Source organism: Candoia aspera, chromosome 6, assembly GCF_035149785.1.
Source record: "Candoia aspera isolate rCanAsp1 chromosome 6, rCanAsp1.hap2, whole genome shotgun sequence".
Taxonomy (NCBI): Eukaryota; Metazoa; Chordata; class Lepidosauria; order Squamata; family Boidae; genus Candoia; species Candoia aspera.
This window is the reverse complement of record NC_086158.1, coordinates 94,165,653-94,188,939: the sequence shown is the minus strand read 5'-3', so window position 1 is coordinate 94,188,939 and position 23,287 is coordinate 94,165,653. Positions and strand designations below refer to the sequence as shown.

Sequence of the window (23,287 nt, the reverse complement as noted above, 5' to 3'; positions counted from 1 at the left end):
ATGTATCCTGGTTCTGTACGATGCAACAGCAGCAGCAACAAAGTCTTCCTTCTGCCACATCCTATGCAGATTACATAGGACACCATCATGTCCAAAGTATGGATAATCACGGACAACCTTCAGGGACTTGGGGAACACATTATGGGCTGCCAAGGGAGGACTGGAGTGCTTATGGCCCAGGAGCTTCCAGCACTGTAACCTCCACCCAGATCAACAGGTCTTCTCCTGGACAGGTCTCCTTCACTTCTGCTGATTACAGTTCCCTGAATCCTGCTGGTTCCATGGCTTTACCTTCTCTAGCCACAATTAATTCAGAGCCAAGCTCTCCTCCGCTCAGCCAGCGGCATGGCTCCTATGAATGGATGAGGAAAACAGTCCAATCTACTTCAACAGGTAAAACAAGAACAAGAGAGAAGTACCGTGTGGTTTACACAGATCATCAGAGGTTAGAACTGGAGAAGGAGTTTCCTTACAACGGATATATCATCATTCGAAGGAAGTCCGAACTTGCTGCAAACCTGAGACTTTCTCAGAGACAGCTGAAATCTGGTATCAAAATCCCTGAGCCAAAGAAAGAAACTAATGAAGAAGATAATGACCAGTTTTGATGGCAGCAGCCTGGGTTCCATCCAGAGTGACTCTGGTTCTGTGAGTCCTATCCCAGTTTGTGACCCACAGACTCACTCAGAAATGGCTGGCACTTTGTTTCCACCCCCACCCCTCCCCCTCCTCTTTCCATGAATGGCCTCCACCACAGCACAACCCATCTACAAGTTGTGGCATCTCAGTGAAGGCTTTCTGCGCAGCCAAGAACACAAGGGTCTCTGCAGCACAGTGGAGCCAACCGAGCTGTTGGCAATACAGTTCCCACACCTGGCATCCCCATGGCCGTTTCCACCAAAGATCAAGGCTTGGTGGCCACACAACAGTTTTGGACAAGAGGTCCCATGATACCTGGGGGTGGGGGGTAAACCATGAGTTCTCAGTTGCAAAGTTGTGCTGGTTGGAGGCAGTGAGAATGGCTGGAGCAAAACAATCATCCTGCTTCTGCACTGGTGGTCCTGCACTTTGTTTGACTGGAGACCAGGAGATTCCATACCCAGCAACTTCAACTGTATGTTTTGTATTTTTCCTGGATCACAGATGAAGACACAACGTCCGAAGAAATACCACACTAGTATAACTTATTGTCAGGGCTGGGCCTACAACTCCTGTTTTGCGGATGTAAGAGAAAAAGTGCTAGATGTGGAAGAAGGCAAAAAGTACAACTTGCTGTGAATCATAGCTTTCCTATTTTTTTTTTAAAATACCCTAAGATTTCAGTCTGTATCGCAAAGAAATGTCTTTGGAAGGAGTGATATTTGTTTTTAAAAAACCCTCATGATCCAGGTTTCTAGGCATTGAGGAGGCGGAGGTGAAGTTCTGGCACCCTTTAGAGCATCTTGCTTTCACCATGACTAACAAAACCCTATAAACTATACAAATCAAGAACCTGGTGCAAATGTGCCCAATCTGCACTATTTTTATCAATCGTGTTATTCAGTTTGTCTTGGTGTGGGACTGGCTCATCCGAATGCTGAATGTTAGTGCTCAGTACACACACATCTGACACCATTAAACAAATTTGCTGATCAAAAAAAAAAAAAGATCATGGAAGATAGTTAACTGGAGAGGGACATTTCTACATTTTGCACAGTACTACTATTGCTAACAATTTCACAAAAAACTGCTGTCTTTCCAGGATAGCCCAGATTTTTCTCACTCTGCCGAATGGTAAAATTAGCTCCAGAGAGTTTGGTCTTAGCAAGAGGGCACATCCATGAGCTGCAAAATACAGCTTAACCTCTAGATGACAGCAACAGGTTAGAGTTTTCTGTGACTCTTTCCTCCCATCTACTGGCCATCTGGATTTTGCAATCTAGGTATTTTGCGATCCAGGCCCTGTGAGAGGAGCTTGACAAGACTTCTGTTATTGCAGCAAAAAGAGTGGTTTGCCACTGCCTTCTCCCTAGGGCTGAGAGAGAATGGATGGCCCAAAGTCACGTGGCTGACTTTCCTGCCTAAGGCATGACTAGCACTCATGGTCCCCCAGCTTCTAATCCAGTGACTTTAATCACTACAAAGTGGCTGTCACATGCTACTGAAACTCCAAAAAAGGAAATTGCTGCGTGCAAAAAACTTCTCAAACTCTTTGGAGTCCTTTGTTCCCTTTCTACTTGTTATCTGATACTTAACCTTTGAGGCGATATATTCCGCTCATTGTTTTATATTTTCAATTTTGCTCATCATCATCCATGTCTCTATGGTTTAGATAATGTACATTCCTTTGGGTGAAACCAAACTGTTTTATTTCATAACCATGCAGGCTCAATTGTTTGAAGCCCACTGCATGATCTGTTGGGTGGATGAAACACGCCAATAAAAAACCCGATATTTCAAGATTTGGCATGCATATTTGAATCCATGTGTGTGCAAAAGCGTCTGTCGGAATTTGAGGTCGGCTGGACCTCATCTGTAAATTGGGTTTGTGTGGCCACTGAATGCCATACTCCAAAAGTGGGCCAGGAGGTTCAGTAGTTTTAAGGAGTGAAAGAGGGCTCTTCCTTTGCCTCTTAAAAACTTTAAAATCAGGAAGGCAGGCAGGCAGGCCCCACAAAGGATTGGAATATACTTCTGATACCTTTGCAGTAGATTGGACACCATATCCCAAGTGCTAAACCACAAGCTCAGTGTTTCTCCTTCTATTCAGATCTTGTGGTTTCTTCCCAAAACGCTTTTCTTTCCATTTTACCTTTCCAAAACTCCAACACCCTTTATCCCCAGAGATGGGGATAGGGAAGAGGGAGTTCCCCTGAGTCCTTGTAGCTTCGCTCTCCATATTGGCTCTCCTGGCACCCACTTGGATGTCTTTAGGACCCCAATTTGATTTTAATGGTCCTTTGCCCTTTCAACTGCCCTTTGATCTCATTCTTATCTGGTGTGCCTCCATCCTCTGCTTTTTTATCCTTTTTTCCTCTCTTGCATTATTTATTTATTTATAAAAAATAATTTATAAGGCTGCCCGACTCACACAAGGTGACTCCGGGTGGCTGACAGAATTACAAAAACCATAAACACACAACACACATCCCATGGGCGGCAGCAGACACATTCACAGCAGCCACTTGATTGGCTCTGAAGTGACCTGGGGTCCCCAGGCCTGCTGACAAAACCATGTCTTCAGGGGCTTCCAGAAAAGAAGCAAGGAGGGGGCCAGTCTTATCCCTGGGGGGAATGATGTTCCAAAGAGAGGGAGCCACCTCACAGAAGGCCCTTTTCCTTAGTCCCACTAGATGTACCTCCCTAACTCCGCAACATGCCCTGCCTCCCCACTCTGGTGGGCCGAGTGGATGTGACTGAGGAAAGGCGGTCCTGCAAATAATCTGATTCCCCCTCCCCCCCAATTATTATCTAATTTACTTTTCAACTTGTTCATTTGTTAATTATTGTGAACCACCCAAACTCTTTCTAACAGGGCAACATATAAACAAGGTAAAAATCCCATCTGTTCAAAAGATAATCCATCGTTATAGGTGTATCCCACCCTTTCTAACCTGCTTCAGCTTTTTTCGCTGGGAATTCTGAAAGATGGGGAATTCAGCCCACCTGAGATTCCTGACAATCATCAGATGGAGGAGCTGATAGTAATGTTCTTAACCTATTCAGTCTGGAGGTGATGTTCCATCTCCACTCTTACACCAGGCATCCTTTGCAACACATTTTGCTGAGAGTTATAATTTCCCATTTATATTGGAATTCAATTCTCAACCAGCATAGTGACTGTTAGAACATCTGGATTGCTAGATGAGAAAGGCCATGTTATAGCAATCATTCTCTTTCTTTCTCATGGGTACAATCATGGATATCTGAAAGAAGAGAAAAATCCCCATGTGTCTGCATAATCTTTTATTTACCATAACAATACATTTTTAAAGAGTGTGTCAGAATAAAGATTATTACTGTAACTGTTTCAATTTTCCTGCAGTCACCAGTGGGGTGATTTTACTCTGAAAATAAATTTCTCCTAGACTTTTAGGAGTGTTGCTTTAACAACCAACCAACCCCTACTACAGGGGCCAAGTTTCCATTGTCACCCAGAGCAGTTAATATTTAAACTCTGAAATGCATTGTTGACCAAGCTCTCTGGATCACTGCCAAAGTTGAGTTTGGAGAGTTAAGCATTTGGTAGCATTGACAGAGGGTGCATCTAGGCGGACACTTCGAGGAATCTACCCATCCAAAGAGATTCCTGATGGATTATCTGAGATAAATCAGAAAGAAACAATGAGAAAATCTAGGAGAGCTGCAGATGGGAAACAACATGTCTGGACAGGGCAACACAACACAGGGCAACACAATTGTTACAACTTGCTTACCCTGGCAGTACCCTAGGTCACCTCCCAGGTTATCTGAAGAGTGAAATGTGCATATTTTGTCAGAGCAATTGGAGACATGACTCACTGATGTAGATTTTAGGGCTGGGCCATGTTCCACTTCAATCTTTGTGCAAAGCATCCCTGCTGGGGGTCAGGTTCCTTTTAAAAGTGTAACAAAAGCGATTGCACATCCTTCAAGTCACTTAGAAGCCTCATTTGATGGCTCCAGATGCTGTAACTGTCAGGTGAAGCTTCAGAATGACACAAAATCCTTGATTAGACAAAATGCAGATCCATGTCTCACACATCCTTAAGAGATTGTAAGAGGCCAGGGGCCATGCAGATTGGAAATTGTGGGATTTGCTAACAGTAGAAGCCCTAGTTGGGGAAAGATGGCGTAAATAAGCCTGTCTGTACTTTGGTCCCCTATCTTCTACATTTGTCAGATAGCTATGATCTGCAGGCAAGAGCCTTCCCTAGATCTGCAACCCTGGAAATGTATTAATGATTAACAATGTGGTTTTATATGGGTGTCCTCAGCAGATAAATGGATGAGGTGTTTTGAAAGCATTACATGTAGCTTCCAAAGCTCAAATGTTGCCAGAAATTGGTAATAAACTTCTCCATCTTCCTCCTCCCCTCCTACATACTGTTTTTTTGTTCAAAATGAGGTGACAGATGGAGCTATTAATAAATACTCAGGAAAGCATCTAAGTATATTAATTCCATTTAATTAAAGAGCCCGTTAGGTGGAGAGGTTAAAAGCACTGGATTAGAAATCAGGAAACTGTGAGTTAGTCCTGCTTTAGATATGAAACTCACCTGGATGACTTGGAGCCAGTTATTTTCTCTTCCAAAAATTTGCTAAACAACCTGCAGGGACTTGTATCTATAGTCTCTAAGAGTAACTTGATAGGCCAGTTCAACAACACAAGTAAACTGAGAGTATATAATTACAATCTAAGATTACATAGATTGTACCCCAGTCTTTTCTACCTGTTTCTTCTGGTCATCCCTACTTTAAGAGTGGAGCCCATGGTTCATCACTAAGAAGTGTATTGACTACAGTAAAAGATTACTGTCATTTTAAATGTCTGCTTTATCTGCAGTACAAGGACGGATATTTGTTCTGTTCAAAACAAGATTTCCAAAGCTTAAGAGGTAAGCTTATCAGTTATGGTATTGTCATGTTCTCCCTTAAAACTGTCAAATACATTATGTCCCCAATCTTTTTCCAGGGTTTACCTACATTTTTTTTTCAAACTGAGTTGAATTCCAAGCAAGGCAATATATATAGGGCAATGTATAAAGCATATACATTGCTGTATTTTTACTTCTGGCAGGCCATAAGGCCAGAAGTTACAACCATTTTGCCTAGCAGCTATGAAATCATAGCAGTAAAAAATGCTGGCTGTGGCCAAACTATTTTAAAAAGTTTTAAACATTTAATCTTTCAATGGATTATTGCTGATTGCTTCTTGGATCCTTTGTAATTTCGGTATTTTATGTGTACGTGTTGTGTATGACCTCATAAAGTCTTGCATATTATTTTTGAGCAATTTCTCATCGATAATGGAATACACAGTGCTGAGTAACTCAAGGATTCAGCACTTTGCTTTAGAAAATTAGCACAACTTGGGCAGTTTTGGACAAGTTTACCAGCAGAAGTCTGAAAGAAGATTTACCCACCAAAATTCAGTAAATTTGGAAGGTTGGTAAAAGAGGGCATGTGTGTGTGGCCCTCCCCTTCCCAGAATCAACACTGTGATACTGGGCTTTTCTCTACCTCTCATGGAGCCCTAGTAGGTATTGCTCATGATGTAAGTAGTATTACTCTTACAGTACTCCACACCTTCCCTTGCACTGGGATTTGAACAAGGAAAAGGTGTGGCAATCCACAGGCCAAACAATCTTCTATCTCCCAGCCTCTGAATGGATTCCAAGATGTGACCAGCTTCTGGAAGGACCATTCCTAGCTCCTTTGCCCAGAGGTCTGGCTTTCATTCCAACAGATACAGATTTGGTCATTCTGGTAGAATTTGTTGCAAGTCTGTTTACAACAGACGGTGCCTTCCATGCTTAACAAAATGGCGGTTTATTGACCGACGGATTTTCCAGCCCACCTTTTTGCAGAGAACCCAGGCAAGCTTCTATGGGAGATTGCCCCCTCCCCTCTTCACCCCCACAACTGCTATCTTACTCTGCCGTAGGCTGAAAATGTGACTGGACCAAAGTCATCTGCTAAAACCTCTGCTATGGTTTTCCCTGTATTCTGAAACTTGAAGAAAAGTTAAACTCAGCTTCTGGTGACTAGATGGACATGTCCATATCATTTTCTCAGCAACAAAATGGAAATGGTTTGTTTTGCCTTCTCTTGAGAGTTATTTATTTTCAATTTAGCACTCTACACTAGCTTACAGCCTCAGGGAATTTCTAGTGGTCTCCCATATCACGTATGGCTCTGACCCTACTCTGGGTTAAAAAAGATGGATAATAACTTCCTTGGAAACAGAGCAGCAGGGGTGTCCATGTGGAGCTTCGATTGCACTGTTGTGGCTACCAACTTGACTTTTTTGTCCATACCCTGAAGAGCAGTGTGACTCTATCTTCTCAAACTCTGAACTGAATGGGAAGCAAGCCTTAAACCACCATGATTTCTGTTAGGAAGTTCAAAAGAAACCTTCTTCTTCTGCCCTTTTACAACTTCATCTGCATTCCTGTAAGTTAGAAGAGAGCAAGGTCAGAAGAAACCCCTGTTTGCCAATCCTGATTAATGGGGGTGGGGAACCTGGAATAGACCATTTTGTATCTTCATCTCACTTCACTGCATGATCATCATTACATGTACCAAATGGAATTTGCTCCTGCTAGCCAAAATGTTGACTTTTGCTGGTACCTGCGTGGTTCTCTGGATGGTCACACAGCCCCCCTTCTGGAGCTGGGTTCCCTGAACTTTGGTCCCAAAATCCAGCCCTATTGCCTCGAAGAGATTATCATGCTCCCTGGCCAAGTGTCTGGCACAATGGAGAGAGATAAAAGAAAAATTAGATTGCAACAGCCACAGCCTGGTAGGGACACAGCCGAGTCTCAGAAGAAATCACATAAATGACCAAAGTTTGCTGGGAGAACTGACTGGAAACTTTTTATGGCCTTTTTGCTAAAAGAACAAAAAAGTGAAATGATGATTTATGGATTTAATGATGGGAACAGATGAGATTAAATTAGGGGTTGAAGGGACTTCTGGAAGAGTTGAGAGGGAGGGGAGATGATAAGTTTGTAAATATCTGTTGAAGAGAAAGTTGGAAATCATTATATTTCATAACTTTAGTTCCTTTCCTGTCCTGTCCTATCCTGTCCTATCCTCAATAAATATAAATTAAGAAGGAAGAAAGTATGCTGAGAGAACTAGATATCAAATTCCTAAACTCCTAGAGATCTTTGCTTTATATTAGATTAAGCTGAAAATGTGACTGGACCAAAGTCATCTGGTAAAACCTCTACTATGGTTTTTCCTGTATTCTGAAATCTGAAGAAAAGATAAACTCAGCTGCTGGTGACTAGATGGACATGCCCATATCATTTTCTCAGCTACCTTGCCTCAGCAATTTTACCAGACCTTGCCTTACATCCCTGGATTCTTCTAATCCAAGGCAGAATCCTGATGCCTCTTTCCTGTTCAGATGAAGAATACAGAGAGCTGGGTCATCTGTGTCACTCAAAGGAGGTGCTCTTTGAAGACTAGATGATCCTGGCATCTTTACCAAGAGGTAAAGAGAAATAAACTATTTTTTCAAAATAGTTTCAAGTTTATTAGTTCTTTTCATGAATCTGAATCTGTTAGGGCAGGGTTTCTCAACCAGGGTTCTATGGCACCCTAGAGTTCCACAAGAGGTCATTAGGGGGTTCCCTGGGAAATTACAATTTATTTAAAAAAATATTTCAAATTCGGGCAACTTTACATTAAAGAGGTAAGTTTCATTCTTTGTTTTGAGTTTAAGAACACTTTTATTGTATATAGACAGGCCTACCCATGAAACGAATATAATAATTTTGTAACTTCTGGCCTATCTTTGAGCCTGAATGTGCAGGGGTTCCCCTAGCCCTGAAAAATATGTCAAGGGTTCCTCCAGGGTCAAAAGGCTGGGAAAGGCTGTGTTAGATATTTCTCATAAAATGTCCCCAAAGAAGGTTTACACTTCCACTGTATATTACACCATCCTACATTTGAACCCTTGGCACTTTGAAAAACCAGCTTCTCCTATGTTTTTCCTGGCTAGCTGGCCTGTTTGGAGTGCTTGCAAAGGAAGGTTGAAACAACAGGGACAAAATTGGGCATTCAAAGTGTCCTCTCCTTTATGGCTTTAGGAGGCTGGTAAAGACATGACTGTTTCATCAAGTCTCAGGATCCAGAATGTTATGACTTAGGATTGGCATTTTAATTTGGGGCCCTGGATTCTGGTGCTCCTGGTTCTTATGTTGTTGTTTATTTGTTTAGTCGCTTCCGACTCTTCGTGACTTCATGGACCAGCCCACGCCAGAGCTTCCTGTCGGTCGTCAACACCCCCAGCTCCCCCAGGGACGAGTCCGTCACCTCTAGAATATCATCCATCCATCTTGCCCTTGGTCGGCCCCTCTTCCTTCCAGGGTGTCCTGTCTTCTCATTATGTGGCCAAAGTATTTCAGTTTTGCCTTTAATATCATTCCCTCAAGTGAGCAGTCTGGCTTGATTTCCTGGAGGATGGACTGGTTTGATCTTCTTGCAGTCCAAGGCACTCTCAGAATTTTCCTCCAACACCACAGTTCAAAAGCATCCATCTTCCTTCGCTCAGCCTTCCTTATGGTCCAGCTCTCGCAGCCATATGTTACTACGGGGAACACCATTGCTTTAACTATGCGGGCCTTTGTAAAAAAAAATTCTCATGAATGGTTGAATCTGTTTATGATGAGGAATTGTATGCCACTCAAAGTTGGCTTCGATTGGGGTGGCTTATAAAACTAGAAAAACAAATAAAATAAATGTCTAGCTTGGATTTCTCTCCCTGCTTCACCCACACTCACATACTCCATCCTCACCAAAAACTTTGTATGTCCACAATGATGAACCCTATCTTCAATCGCATTATTGTCTACTGCTGCATTACAACTTGCACAAGGGCCACTAAACCATTGAGAGGAGCTCTGCTCCTCTGAGACTGATTGCCCTAACCACACCTTGTCTTAATGGAGATTCTTTAAGGTATGAACGAGATGGCTGAAAGGTTAGCCTTGCACATGACTTCTGTGGTCCCAGGTCAACCGCAAGGCAGCTGTTATGGGGAGGGAGGTAAAAGAATAGGAAAATGGAAATGCCAGACAACAGCAATAGGTGGGATACTGACGTAGGAAGGGGCAACTTGTTTGAACATCTGCTGTGGTTGCCTGAATAAGCAAACACACACACACACACACACACACACAAGAAATTGAAGACCTGGTTCTGCCGCTTTCTTGGGATGGGGAGGGTAACAGCTCCACCTGGGGGTGGTTGGTGCCATAGCACCCCTATGGATCAGGATTCCATCTCCCCTTGGATTTAATATTTATTATCTTATTCATGTTTTTAAAATTGTGGCTGAGGCTTAGATGTTTTTCTTATCTGTTTTATTGTAAACCACCCAGAGTTCCCCATTGGGGGAGAGGGGGGTAATATAATCTAATAAATAAATAAAAGTGTGAGAAGCAGGAATTAATAGGCACCCCATCTAGCCATAACATCACTAGGATGGTACACAATCCTAGACCTAGGAATTCAAACCGTGACTAATTTATACTTTACAGAAATGATACTTCAGGGTAGCAGGACAGCTTACTGTGGATACCAGGGAAGGAAACGACATTAGGAAACTTAGCTTATTTGCTTTTGCATGCTTGTTTCCTATCAGGTGACTTGAGGAGTCATGGGGGAGACATTCCCAAAGTTTTTCATTCTCCCACCCCCACCCCCAGAAAGAGGAACCTGGCATTTTGGCTCTCAGATCACAAGCACCATTATTCTCATCTTCTATCAACTGATTATCTTTGTTTGCTGAAATTTTCCTACTTAGCACTTTCCACTGCTTAATTTTTTTTTAAAAAGAGTATAAAGTATAAGCCGCATCCTTTTGATCTCAATCGTCTTTAAGGCAGATGAAGCATTGTCGGGCTTCTGATGGAACAATTTAGTGCCCACTGACTGATGGGGTTTTTGGGCTACAAGGCAACTGATTGGATTTATGAAGAGAGTCCTGTCCTTAAGTATATATAGACGGAGCTCCCTGCCTTCGAGTGGGCTTTTGACTCCCGGCAACTGTCTGAACAAGTCCCTGCAGTTTTCTTGACAACATTTTTGGATGCGGTTTGAACACTGTCTCCTTCCTAGGGCTGAAAGAGAATGATTGGCCCAAGGTCACCCAGCTGGCTTCATGCCCAAGGTGGGACTAGAATTCACAGTCTGCCAGTCTCTAGCCCAGTGCCTTAACCACTGCACCAGTCCAGCTTCAGTGAGTATTTACATAAAATGATCCTAAGGTGAGATTCAGATTGTGAGTTATAAAGCCATGGAAAAATAGTCAACATAAAGAATGTTAGTGAAGAGAGCTAAAGTTATTCTCAGTCTTAGAACCTAAGATGTCTTCCTGAGTCATTTCTCAAAGGGGTGTGTGTGTGTGTGTGTGTTCAGAGATTTTTCTGCGTTGGTGTGGTGCGTTTTGGTGGCTGGTGGACACAACTTGAGGCCTAAGACTCAGTTATTGAGGGCTTTATGGGCAAGTGACGTTCAATCTTAAACTCTCAGAATTCTGGGATTCTATGAAATTTCTGGGCACCCATCCACTGTAGCCTTGATATTTCTGCCTAAGACTGTGGAAAGTTCTCACCCTGAATTCAGCTTAAACGTGGGGAAGAACAGCTGCCTAATTTGCAAAATAATTGCCTCTTCAAAATCACAATCCTAGACAGACTTTAAGCTGTTATACAAAAGGTTCTCCTTTACTCAGGTGATGGAAATCATGACTCACCTTGTTAAACTGATAAGAACCCAGTCATGGACCAGCAAAACTGGGAATGGAGACAGCCAGGAACTTAGCCAACCTCCTCAACCTGATTTCCACATGTTCCCTTCAGCCTGATGGACCAGAAGCTGACAAACTGGTTCCCTGTTCCCCTTTGTGAATGCTGTGAAGTATCAGTTTTCCTTTTCTGGTGAGGAATAACAATGTCTTCCTGCAAGACACCTGAACCTGAGGGACACAGTGGTTGTTCTACAGATTCTCTATTCATCCCCTTCCTGCTTCTAAAAGTAGAACTTCCTTCAAGTTCAGTTTGACTCCCAAAGACTCATGAAGACCTCCACATGGAAGCAGCTTTCCATTTCCTTCTCCCAGTCTAGCCTCTTCCTTCCTAGGGATCTCACCTCCAAGTACTATCCAGTTCTGACCCTTCTTAGCTTTCCTGGGTTGGCAATTTTAAGATGTGTGGACTTCAACTCCCAGAATTTGCCAAGGCTGAGAAACACTGCTCTAGTCCAATGTTAAATTTCTCGATTACAGAGATCTGCCTAGTTTTGCCACCCAGCAGGGCCAACCATTCACAATCCCTGATGGGCATGTTCCCAACTGATAGACACATCCACATCAGTTCAACTTTAGAGAGCCTTCAGACTCTGTTCAGTTCAGACTAGGTGCCAATCAAGAATCTCCTGCACTTGACTTGGAAAGAAAGAACAGGTTAAGGTGGTCAGAAAGACATCATCCTGGACAAAGTTGTTGAGATATGTCTTTGCCCAGAAACTGAAGAACATTTTCTTCCCACATTTCATAACTAAATCTTGTGTACAGTCTTTTCTTAGCCATCCTGAGTTAATGTTTACATTCATCTTCTTTTTCCATCTTACCTAGTTGCTCAGGCAGCTTATTAAGTCAGTGACACAACAAAGCATTGCATAATCTGAAACTCTACCTCCCTCTCATAAGGGAAACAGGAAAACAGATTATGTATATTTGTTCCAATTGAAATATACAGAATGCTCTAAGTGATTCTACATAGAAGGTTCCTAAGGCAGTTTTAATACCCAGAGGGAGGGAAGAGAAGATATTCTGATTATTGCAAGGGCTGATAAAGCACACATGGGAGGAGAGAAGCACCCCAAGTTCTGTTGTCAAAACAGGGATATGAAAACATTAACGAAATGATTCCCTGTGTTACTCAAGGGCATAGATTTTTTCCATTTCCAGAACTGTTGGATAAGAGGCAAAAGGGAATCTTAAACAAAATGCTGCCAGTGGATAATGTAGCATACTTCCATGTTTGAAATATCAGTATAATGCATGCATAATTTACTGTGCAGTAACTAAGATGAGAAATTCCTGCAAGACTGGGCAATGTTGGTATCGCTGAGCAATGACCTCCACTCTGCTGATGACGCTTCCCTGATAACCAAAAATGCAAAGGGTCTTGCAAGCCCTAGTAATAAAAGTCAAGGGCACAGTGAAAAAATGGGCTAAAATTAAATATAAAGAAGACCAAACTAATGACACCAGGTAGAATGACCAGCCTTAGAACTGACAGTGAAGATATCAAAGTGGTGGATAGCTTCTGCTTTTTAGGATCAACCATCAACAGTAAAGGAACTAGCAGTCAAGAAATATGTTGCAGATTGGCACTTGGTGGAACAGCCATGAAGGCCTTGAAAAAGGTATTCAAATGCTGTGATGTGTTTATACCTACAAAGATCAGAATAGTGAAAGCCATGGTATTCCCTGTGACTTTCTATGGAAGCAAAGGTTGGACTTTGAAGAAGCAGGATCGGAAGAGTGTTGATGCCTTTGAACTCTGGTGTTGGAGAAGACTCCTGAGAACTCCATGGACAGCCAAGAAAACCAACCAATGGATCATCGAACAAATCAATCCAGCCTTCTCACTCAAGGCACAAACAACCAGGCTCAAATTATCCTACTTTGGACACATTATGCAGACCCAGCTCTCCGGAGAAGGCGCTGATGCTTGGAGGAAGGAAAGAGAAGAGGACAACCAGCAGCAAGGTGGATGGACTCAGCTACAGTGACAATGAGTTGGAAGACCTGGAAGACCAGGTTAGGAACAGATTGTCATGGAGAAAACCTTTGTGATCATTAAGAGTCAACACTAACCTGATGGCACGTAATCAATATATACTGCAGTATCATAATAGTTATTCTGGAATTGTTATTACTTAGTTCTTACTGCTTTCTGTACTGCTGCTGGTTAATTGTTTATGCCGTATTATTATATATTGTATTTTAATATAGTATGTTTAGATTTTCCCCCTCCATATTATGAGGACCTGGTTAGTACTTGAATGGGAGACCACCAGAAAATCCCAGGGTCGTGGTATAATCCAAGAGGTCAAAAAAAAAATCTCAAAAGGCAACAGCAAATAACTTCCATATAATTGCCAAGAAAACTACACAACTGCCCTTGTGGAGTCGGCCATTAAGAACTTCAGCTTAAAGGAGATTTTAACCTTTTATTTTGTATTGTTTTTATATTGTATTTTATTAATATGTATACACATTGCTCACAAAGCTACTGGCTTAAAAATGAAATAAGCCCCAAGGTATTCTATTTACTTGTAATAGGGACTAACATCTTGGACAGAGAAAATCTTCTTGACACTCTACAGCAGTTTGGGGGCATCTGTGGGTGTTAGATATTACTTTATTTTTACTTCACAGTGGCTTAACTTTGCAGCTTCTTTTTAGCAAAAAGGTGGGAGCCAGTCTTCTCATCCAGCTCCCACCCTTTGACTCCCCACCCATTTTTTTCCTCCTGTGAGAACTCGTCCCCTCAGCGAATCCACAGAAATTCTGCCCATGCTCAAAAGAGGCCTTGTCCCTGGGCTTAAGGGACTGCAATGGAAGGAAGACAGAAATCAATTCACCTTTTTTTCACTGAAACCATCAAGGAACAGCTTTTTAAGGTGTATATTGACACCTCAAAGAATGCTTAATGAGGATTAGCTGGTTGGTATCACTTTGTTTTCACAGATGCAACTCAAGGTCCTGGAACAGTAACTCACATAGTTTAGGCTTGTCCTACTATCGCCTACTTGTCCTACCAACCTGTCACAGGTTTTGTACCCTACCTTAAAACTGATACCTTTTGCTTCAAAATGTGCGCGGTTGGCTTGCCTCTATCCCCCGCATTGTGAATCTTTCACGAAATCAAGAATGGTATGTTTTTCCAGCCTGGGATGTCATCACAAGATTTATTACACAGGATGGGAGGACATCCCCACACCCTGACCTGCAGCAATAATATACTCTGTTGACATCTATAGTAAATTCAAAGATTTGGATGTGATGTTACTTAACCTGCAGGGAAAAGTTTGTGTGTGTGTGTGTGTGTCAAAGTCTAGACATTTATCTCATGAACAAAAGACCACCAACAGAAGTCTTGAAAAGTCCTGTATGTTATCTTTTTCACCAGTGAAAACTCTATTTCAGTTTTTTTTTTCCTTTCATTTTTAATACATTTAATCTCCCCAAGGTTAAAAAGGAAACCCATCAGGGGAAAAAAGACCTTTTTTGTTCCAACAGAGGCACTTTTAAAGATCTGGCTGGGATGCAAAACATTTTGGAGAAACACCACCACCTGGGGCTCCTCTGTGAAACAGACAGGCCTTGCTTTTTCTTCCTTGCTTCTTTCACCTAGTGGAAATTCCAAATTCTCCAGGACTCTGCAGATTTCAAGCATTTAAATTATCTAATGGCCAAGACCAATTTTTTTTAGCTCATTTTTTTAAAATGAGAAGCAAATCTGTGCAAAGGCAAATCCTCCACCAGCGAATAAAATGAATGATTTTGTTGGAGCATGAAATAAACATTCCACTCCCAACAAGCCATTTTATCCTATTTTCTTGCCCTTCTATCAGCCCAGCTGGCAGATGGGGCGTCTCTTCTCCTGCCTCCAAGGAAAGCGTTTCCATTTTGAAAGGCTAGAAATATCAAAGGGTGGGTTAAAAAAAAATGGGTAAAAATATCAACGCACACAAAGGCTCCTACAAGCCAACAGATGGCTTGTCATGTTCACTGTTGCGATGTTCGCTCCATCGTAACGGTTCGCATGCCAGAGTGTTGATGCGTGTTCCTGGCTGGGAGGGTGCTGCTGATAAACCTTGTACGGGGAGATGTGTGGGGCTGCGCCAGGAAGGAATGTGTTTGGGTTATCTCTTAAATGTCAAGGTCTTTTTGCCCGTCGATCAGCAGAGCTCGTTAGGAGCACCTGGGAATGTGGGATTGTTCTATATGCAGGGGGGGATCGTTGTTGGAAATGGAGCTATTTAGTTTGAGTTTAGGCGCGCTTTTCTCATTCTCAGCTTTCTCTCTGTTTGCACTCTATTCTAAATAAAACCAGACCTTAAACCTAGATTTGGAGTCTGAGCATTTTATTTGAGTAAGGCAATCGTTACATGGCTACAGACTCAGTTTCCCTCCAAATTCACTCCAGGTTGTCCAAGAAAATGAGAACAATTTTTCATGGTAACCACAGCAAGGCCATTATATGCACAACAGCAGAAGAATACTGAAATTCCCACAATGGGTGGTGAAGATGTTGGAATTGTCAGAAATGGTGAAACTGACCTGTTTGGTCAGGGGTAGAACAGTAAGTACCTTTTCAAAAGAAAGGAAACCTTTTATGGACTTTTTGCTGAAAATAGAGAAAAGTGGAAGTGCTGATTTATGGATTTGATGATTGAAAAAGGACCAGACAAGGAGCTGAAGGGATTTTTGTAATGTTAAGGTGGCAGGTTGGATAATAAGTTTGTTAATTTCTCTTGCAAAGAAGGTTGAAGTCACTTATTTTTCTGACTTTTGTCCTCTTAGTTCTTCTTTTTATCTTTCCCTCCCCCCCACTTTCTTTTTCTTCTCTTTAGTTTTTCTTCTTTGTTTTTTTAGATGTCTTTTATCACTTGAAAAAATCTTTAATGAGATTTTTCCATTTTAAATATAACAAAATTAAATGCATTATAAATAAATTAATTTGATTATAATGCATTATATTTTATTATGATTTACTTGTGGCTCTCACAAACTGGTCATTTAAAAAAATACTTGGGCAGAACGGTCACTGGAGCAACCTTTCCTACTATTCCTGCTGTTAGGACAGCTATCACTGCTCAGAGCAGCTCTTCTTCCCACGAACTCAAGAGCTTTGATCACGGCAACTAAAGCGACCCTGCAACGCCATTCCGCAAAAGCAGGTCTTGGGGTGGGGGTGTGAATGCAACGTTTTGGCATACCTAGAAAAGGGGTTCGCGTTGCAAGGCAAAGCTGCAGTGCTGCTGAAGTCAGTTTGATCTTCTCCCCAAACTTTATTTCAAGCCCAATTTTTTTCCCCCGCTGGAAGTTCAGTTTGATTCCTGTGCAACATCCTTAGGAAGTTGGCTGGATCGCCATGAAGCACACGAGCTTTTTTTTTTTTTTTAACTTACAGAAAAATAAAAAGAGGGGAGACGCCCCGCCGCCGCGCGCAATGCGCTCGCTGGAGAGAAGCGAGCTCTCTCCGTGCCGTGCAAGACGCAACGCGCCCGCCTGGCATCCTCCCGGGTGCAGCGAGAGAGGCCAAAAGCGGGCAGGCGGGCGCGGTCCGCGGCCAGCTGCACCCGAGCTCGCCCCCACGCCCAGGGTTTCCAGCCGAGGGGACCCAGCCCAGCCTTCCCACGTGCGCTGTGACCGCGGTTCTGCCCCCGCGCCAAGGCCAAAGGCGGCGCTCGGGCGCGCCTCCGCAACCCCGGGCAGGAAGGCGGAGATGCTGGCACCTGGACACTCCCCGCGGCCGGGCTGGCAGCGCGCTTCTTCCGGGCAGCCGCGCACAACAGCACCAGCCGGAGAATGGCGCCCCGGTCGGCTTCCGGCCCCGAGGCCCCCGCCACCTACTTCCGCACGGTCCGCCCGTTTTGGATGGTGCTGATCGCGGCCGGGATGATCTATTACGGCGTAAGGAAAGCGCGCGCCCCGGCCAGGGGTGGTGGCGGGGGAGGCGGGAGGCAGCATCGTTCGGAGAAGGGCTGGGCCGGCCCACCCGCGGCCCCCACCTGCGCTTTCCAGGGGGGAGAAAGAGAAAGGGGGGGGTTCTGTCTCCCCAGAACAGAATCCCGTTGGGTGCGAAGGTGCAGCAGGGAAGAGGAGTTGGGGAAAGTGCCCGGACGCTGCCTTCTGTTGCATCTCAGGCAAAATTGCAAACATGGCGTGGTTGGCTGGTGTGGAAAAGGCAAAGCCTAAGCGGGATGGGGCCTTGGGATGGGGGACCACCAGGAAAGGCCAGCTGGGTGGGAGATGGAAGAAACCCCATCCTGCTTCCGTTCTTGTCGGGAAGATGGGCAAATGGGTTAATTCACCTAGTAGAGGGGGAACTTGTTGCAGGAAGGAGGCCCCTGTCTTTCATCTCTTGACTGGGCAGAATAAACTTGCTTTTATATATGTATGTATAAAATTTTTATTAAAAGTTTAAAAACAAGAACTGCAACAAACTAAATTAGAACAGAAAAAGTAAAAAAAGAAAGAAAAAAGCTAAAAGTGCAATAAGAAAATAGAAAAAAAAAGAACAAGATATAAAGAAAGATATAAAGGCATAAAGTGGCTTCCAATATTCACAGCAGTTAAAAGTCCAATTATATTTTAACCTCTTTCTCTAAAGTTATATCATGACTCTCTTCTTTCTATAATCTATCCTGTCTAATCATCAACACCATAAATCATAAGTTTGGGGCTTTTTTGTTTTTTGTTTTGTTTTTACGCAAAAAGGCCAGAAGGGGTTTCCAGTCACCAATAAATATAGATAAGTGCCTTTTATCTAATCAAAGAGGTCAGTTTATCCATTCAGCAAGATCTGTCAGCTTCAACCAACCATTCCTTCATAGTGGGTAGGCCAGATCTTTCCATCTCAGAATAAACTTGCTTCTTGCAGGTGTACAGGGTATTTAAAAAGAAAAAAAAAGTTTCTGCCCTGGCAGAAGAAGTTGAGGAGATCCAGATCAAATCACACTGAGCTGCTGCACTTTGCATAGTCCTGTCATCCTACAGGGTTGGCCCTCCCACACAGCCCTCTTAAAAGGATGCTTTGAGTCCTAAGGACTTCACCTACATGTCCCTGCAGTTATTCTGGCAAAATTTGCTGCTGCTTTCTCGAGAGGCCTTTTCAACTTCCCTGTTTGGTTTTCAAGCCTGATAGTTCCTCCAGATCTCCCCTCCAGGCCCAGCTCTGCTAGGCCTAGCTTTCTGAGATCAGTTAAGTTTGGCCAAGTACATAAACAAACAAACACATCTTTATTGCTCTCCTTTGGCTATTAATAAAAATGTGTGTGTTTGTTTCTGTACTTGGCCAAACTATGTGTATTTGTTTCAGCAATGCTTCAGTTGCAAAATTGGAAGCTTGACCTAGAGATGAGGTTGTGCTTGTCTCATAATGATTACTTCTCCAGCAACCCAGCCATAAGAATCCTGAAGACTTCAGAGAGCAGAAATCGGGATGTGCAGATTTTTACATTCTTACCCTGCCTTTTTATTTTGTCTGCTGCCTGAAAATGAGTGACTGTTGCTGTTGAAATCAGGTTGACTTCATTTTTCTCTTTTAAAAAGTCTGCAAAGTTTCCAGCATTTTGGCTGTCTTCATTGCATAATTTTCAGCAAAACTGACCCTTCAAATAAATATACTGTAAATGTCATTTATCCTCCTGTTTTGGAGATTATGCATGGATCCTGAGTTGTATGTTTGCACATGAAAGCTGCCTGGTCTCATAGACGGGCTAAAGACAACTTTTACCCAGGATGAAAATCCAGGTTTCCCCTTAGATTTGTGTTAAATTTTGTACATTCTGTTTCTGGAACCCAAGGAAGTTATTATCCCCCATTCCAGAAAGGTGCACACTTTATAAACCAAGTCTTTCTTTTCCTGGTTTTCTTGGTTGGTAGAATTGTTTACAGATTATGGAAAACCCAACAGCAGAATTTCTTTTCTTAGTACTCTATAAATTTGGTTGTGGAGTTGGGAAGGTGATTGGAAATGGGACAATAATGTGAGTTTGAAGGACAGTGGATTATGCTGAGATGCTTGAGTGATGTTGAATAAAATGGGCCTTCTCCTTCTCCCCCTTAGTGGGCTGTCTTTGCACCTTCAACAATCCACTATGATATTCTGGGACCATTAGGAAAGTTGACAAAATATCTGCAGGAGACCCACAAAACTCTTTTCAAAGCAGGGTAAGTTGAATTCAACACACAGGGATACTTTCCTTGCAGGGGCTGTTTGTGTTAGCCAAGATATTTGTGTGGACATGCAGGAAGGGTTGGAAACTGGATGCTCCAGTATGGCTGGGAAACAGGTAGGCATCGCACAAGTGATAAACGCTGCATCTTCAGACAGCTTGTCTTGCTGCTTAGGACAAAGTTTTTGGAAGAAAAGCCATGTGTGAAGATGTGTCCTGTTGCAAGAAGAGAAACAAGGAACGTGACTCCTTTTGCCAAGGGAAGGTGGGACCCTGACCAGTTCGGGGCAGCGTTTACAAACTCAGCACCTTCCAGCTGTGTGGATTGCGACTCTTGGAATTTTTAGCTATTTCTAGATTTCTGAGTTTTGAAACCCAGCTTTGGAAAGGCTGGTTTATGGTTATGGGGAGTGATGGAAATCAAAGGTTTTTCCCAAAATGCTAATGTCTGGAGGTCATGGCATTCCAGCTAAGGGTGAACACAGAAATATGTTTTGTGTCAAACCCAAGACCAAACATGAAGTTTTGGAAGTCGGCAGAAACAAAACTCAGAACCATTTTCTGAGTTCCACCGAATCTGGACGGGTCCTTGGGGAACTTTACAGAGCAAGTCCAGGGCCCTTGCCCCCTCTCTCTCCTCATCCTCCACACATCCCCCTCTGGTCTCCCCTCCATCTTCTCAGCCCTTCCCTTCCCTTCTTTAACTGCTGCCCCCAATTGACAACTTTTTTTAATGGCCTGAGACCAAATAACAGCACAAGTTCCAAAGTCACAATGGGCCAGAACACAAAGGATAGTAAAACAAAATAAGGCAAGATGAATTATGATATATAACCAGTGATAAAACATAAAGGCCTGGAAATAGCAGGAAAAGCTCTCTAGTCTTATTTACAGGGTAGGATTGATAAGCACAACAGTACTGGGTGTTTTATAGTAAAGGTTCTAAATTGTTAACCTGCTAGTAGAAACAGCATTTGCACAAAACCCGGCTACCTTTGGGGATCCTTGAGGAACTGGTCAGCCAAGAGAAACCAAGTTGTCTCCTCATCAGAAAACATTAAGGCAAACCAGGATGGAAAGGACAGGAGAGTTAAGCCTGGATAGCAGTCTCTATTGACAGGGGCATAAGATGCTCCTATATTCAAAATTAAAGATAGCATTGGAAATGAAATGAAAAAAAGAAGGAAGAGCATTATCAAGGTATTTGTTTTATAATACAGGTTTTGGCCTTAAGCTAAATTACTCAATATTACAGTTCTCATACACAAATCTCACAGCACAAGACTGTATCAATTAGTGGGGCAGAAATCTAAATTTGAAGAAGAAAGATTAAGAGGGATGGAGGCACACACTTCATCCCTCCTTAAAACAAGAGTGTCTTCTCCTGGCACTGGATAAGGCCAGGAAAAATTGTGACTTTTTTTAAAGGTGTTGCTGACAGATCCTCAGTGAAACCCTCTGCACGTCCCTTTTTCCTTTTGAATCTGGATCACTTTATAACCCTATTAATTAGTGATACACGAGGGACATTTTTGCATTTTCTCTTATAAACCTAGTGCTGTTTTCCTTAATTACAGGTATGCAATCAGTTGGCTAATTCATATCGGAGAAGCATTCTTGAGTCTCTGGGTATGCAAGTAAGTTCTCCTAATTTCTTCTTCAGGAGATGAAGGTGGCTCACCTTCAGTTGGGTTGGCACATTGGTTTCCTGCATTTAGAAATACTCTTTGTGCATGAGTGGGGTGCATTGCCTCTTGCATCTAAAAGCTTGCAGAAAGGACACCCGCATTTATTGTGGTTTTCCCGGTTTGCCTAGAGGGATGGGAACCAGCTTGGGCTCTGTCATTTGATTTGCTCTTGTCTCTAAAACAAGTCAATTTGAGCCAGCTTGGCATAGTTGTGGCATACTTTCAGCCTGGGATCAATGTGCTAGATATTTTACAGGACCCTGTTACATTATACCTAAAACCATGGGTTTGTTACAGAAAGTAAGACTTCAGAGGTTGTCTCTGAAGCCTCATGTCGTTAGACGCAGAGTATTCCTTGCAACACAAGGAAACTGTGCTGTCCAATCCTTGTTCTTGGCTAATGTTGGTCTGGAGTTTAGAGAGAAATGTGCAAATGTCTCAGAACAAGCGACACCTCCTCTTGTAATATAGAGATGGTATTTGATGCAGATAATCATAGCTAATTTTGTCACTGTTTCAAACCTTCACTTTAAGACTATAATACTCCATGCATTTATGAGCAAAACTCATTCATGCTTAGGATACCATATATCCCTTGCTTGGATGCAGGACAGGGTTCCTCTAAACTTCCAGTATGGTTTCACTGAACACTTTCGTTGCAAGCTTGGACCTGTGAACAAAATACTGTGAAATAAATTCTAAAATTGCTCTGTGTTACATGGAGACTGCCTAGATAGGAGGCAGCAGGTCTTGTCTCAGCAAAAGATGACCTTTTGGGGGAGGTGGCCTGCTCACTAGAGGGTGGTTTGTGGGAAATGCAGGAAGCAGAAGAGACTTTCCCTTGATTTCACAACCCTCCTTTGGCACATTATACAGTATTCATAGATATACCTCACGTGGTTCATCTCCTTCCATCGTCCTGTCTTTTGTCCTTTATCTAAGCAGTTACTTGCTCAGCATGTTCTTGTTGCAGAACAAATACTTTAATTAACACCCTCTGTTGATCCCCTATGTGTTGGTAAACAATAGCAGAGTCTGAAAACATAGATAGGGTTAGGAGTTAGTTCGTACAAGGAGGAGCAGAAGAATCAGGCCAGAGGTGTCCTTCCCCCATATTTATATTTGGATCCAAAATAGGTTTTGTAACTGGGAATTGGGTTCCACGCTGTGAACAATCTGGAAGCAGGACAGCAGCTTGTCTTTCTGACTCCAGAATGTGTGCAGAACATCACACACCTTTATTTAAGCTCCGTCTCTGTTTTTCATTATCTAAACATCAGCGTGTCATTTGTCTCTCTTTCTGCTGCAGCATCAAAGGCGTCACAGACAACATGACTCGGCTTTGGTGGTTCACCCAAACTCTGTTGTTTGGATCAGCTTCACTTTATTGGTTGTTGGTTTACAAGCCACCAAGGAAAAGCCACTGAAGAACTGGAGCTGGGAGAGGGGGAAGAAAAACAGGAACGCAGTCCAGTTTTATGCTATTGCCCTTAATACTGAAGGATCTCTCAGTATTTTAGCTTTTGATAGAAAACACCTTTCACTGTTAGCTGGAAAGACATTGCTGTTTTCGGAGTAGCATCCTTTGGTTGTGGGGAAACCTGGTTATAAACTTACGTTGGAATCGATAAAGGCGAAATCAGGGAAGTCACATTTAAAATTTTTAATTAGAAGTTCTCATCTTGCAGAGGGCCTGCTTTTCAAGGTGGGAAGAATCATGCCTTTGGCACTCTGAGGTTAATAATAAAAACAGGCCCTTGTTTTAGGGCAACAGCTGTTGTATTGTTCATTTTGGGCAATCAGTAATCCTGTTCACAAAACAGATGTGCCCAATAAGTAGTAGGTAAGGTAGGCAGCAAGCGCATTCCAGACTCAAAGCACCTTGTGCTGTTCTGTTGGATTTTCTTTTCCCTCGCTGCCTTATG

At 42.8% G+C, this 23,287-nt stretch overlaps 1 protein-coding gene and 1 pseudogene across 1 annotated transcript; both read left to right on the top strand.

Annotated features, from left to right (window-relative positions):
• Positions 1-741, top strand: LOC134500515 (homeobox protein CDX-4-like; annotated as a pseudogene).
• Positions 742-17,278: 16,537 nt separating this feature from the next.
• TMEM254 (transmembrane protein 254) lies at positions 17,279-22,810 on the top strand. The gene is made up of 4 exons (XM_063307703.1): positions 17,279-17,407; positions 19,566-19,669; positions 21,252-21,311; positions 22,672-22,810. Exons 1-4 carry the CDS (start codon positions 17,303-17,305, stop codon positions 22,787-22,789), a joined length of 387 nt encoding a protein of 128 aa, XP_063163773.1. The 5' UTR covers positions 17,279-17,302; the 3' UTR covers positions 22,790-22,810.
• The last annotated feature ends 477 nt before the right edge of the window (positions 22,811-23,287 follow it).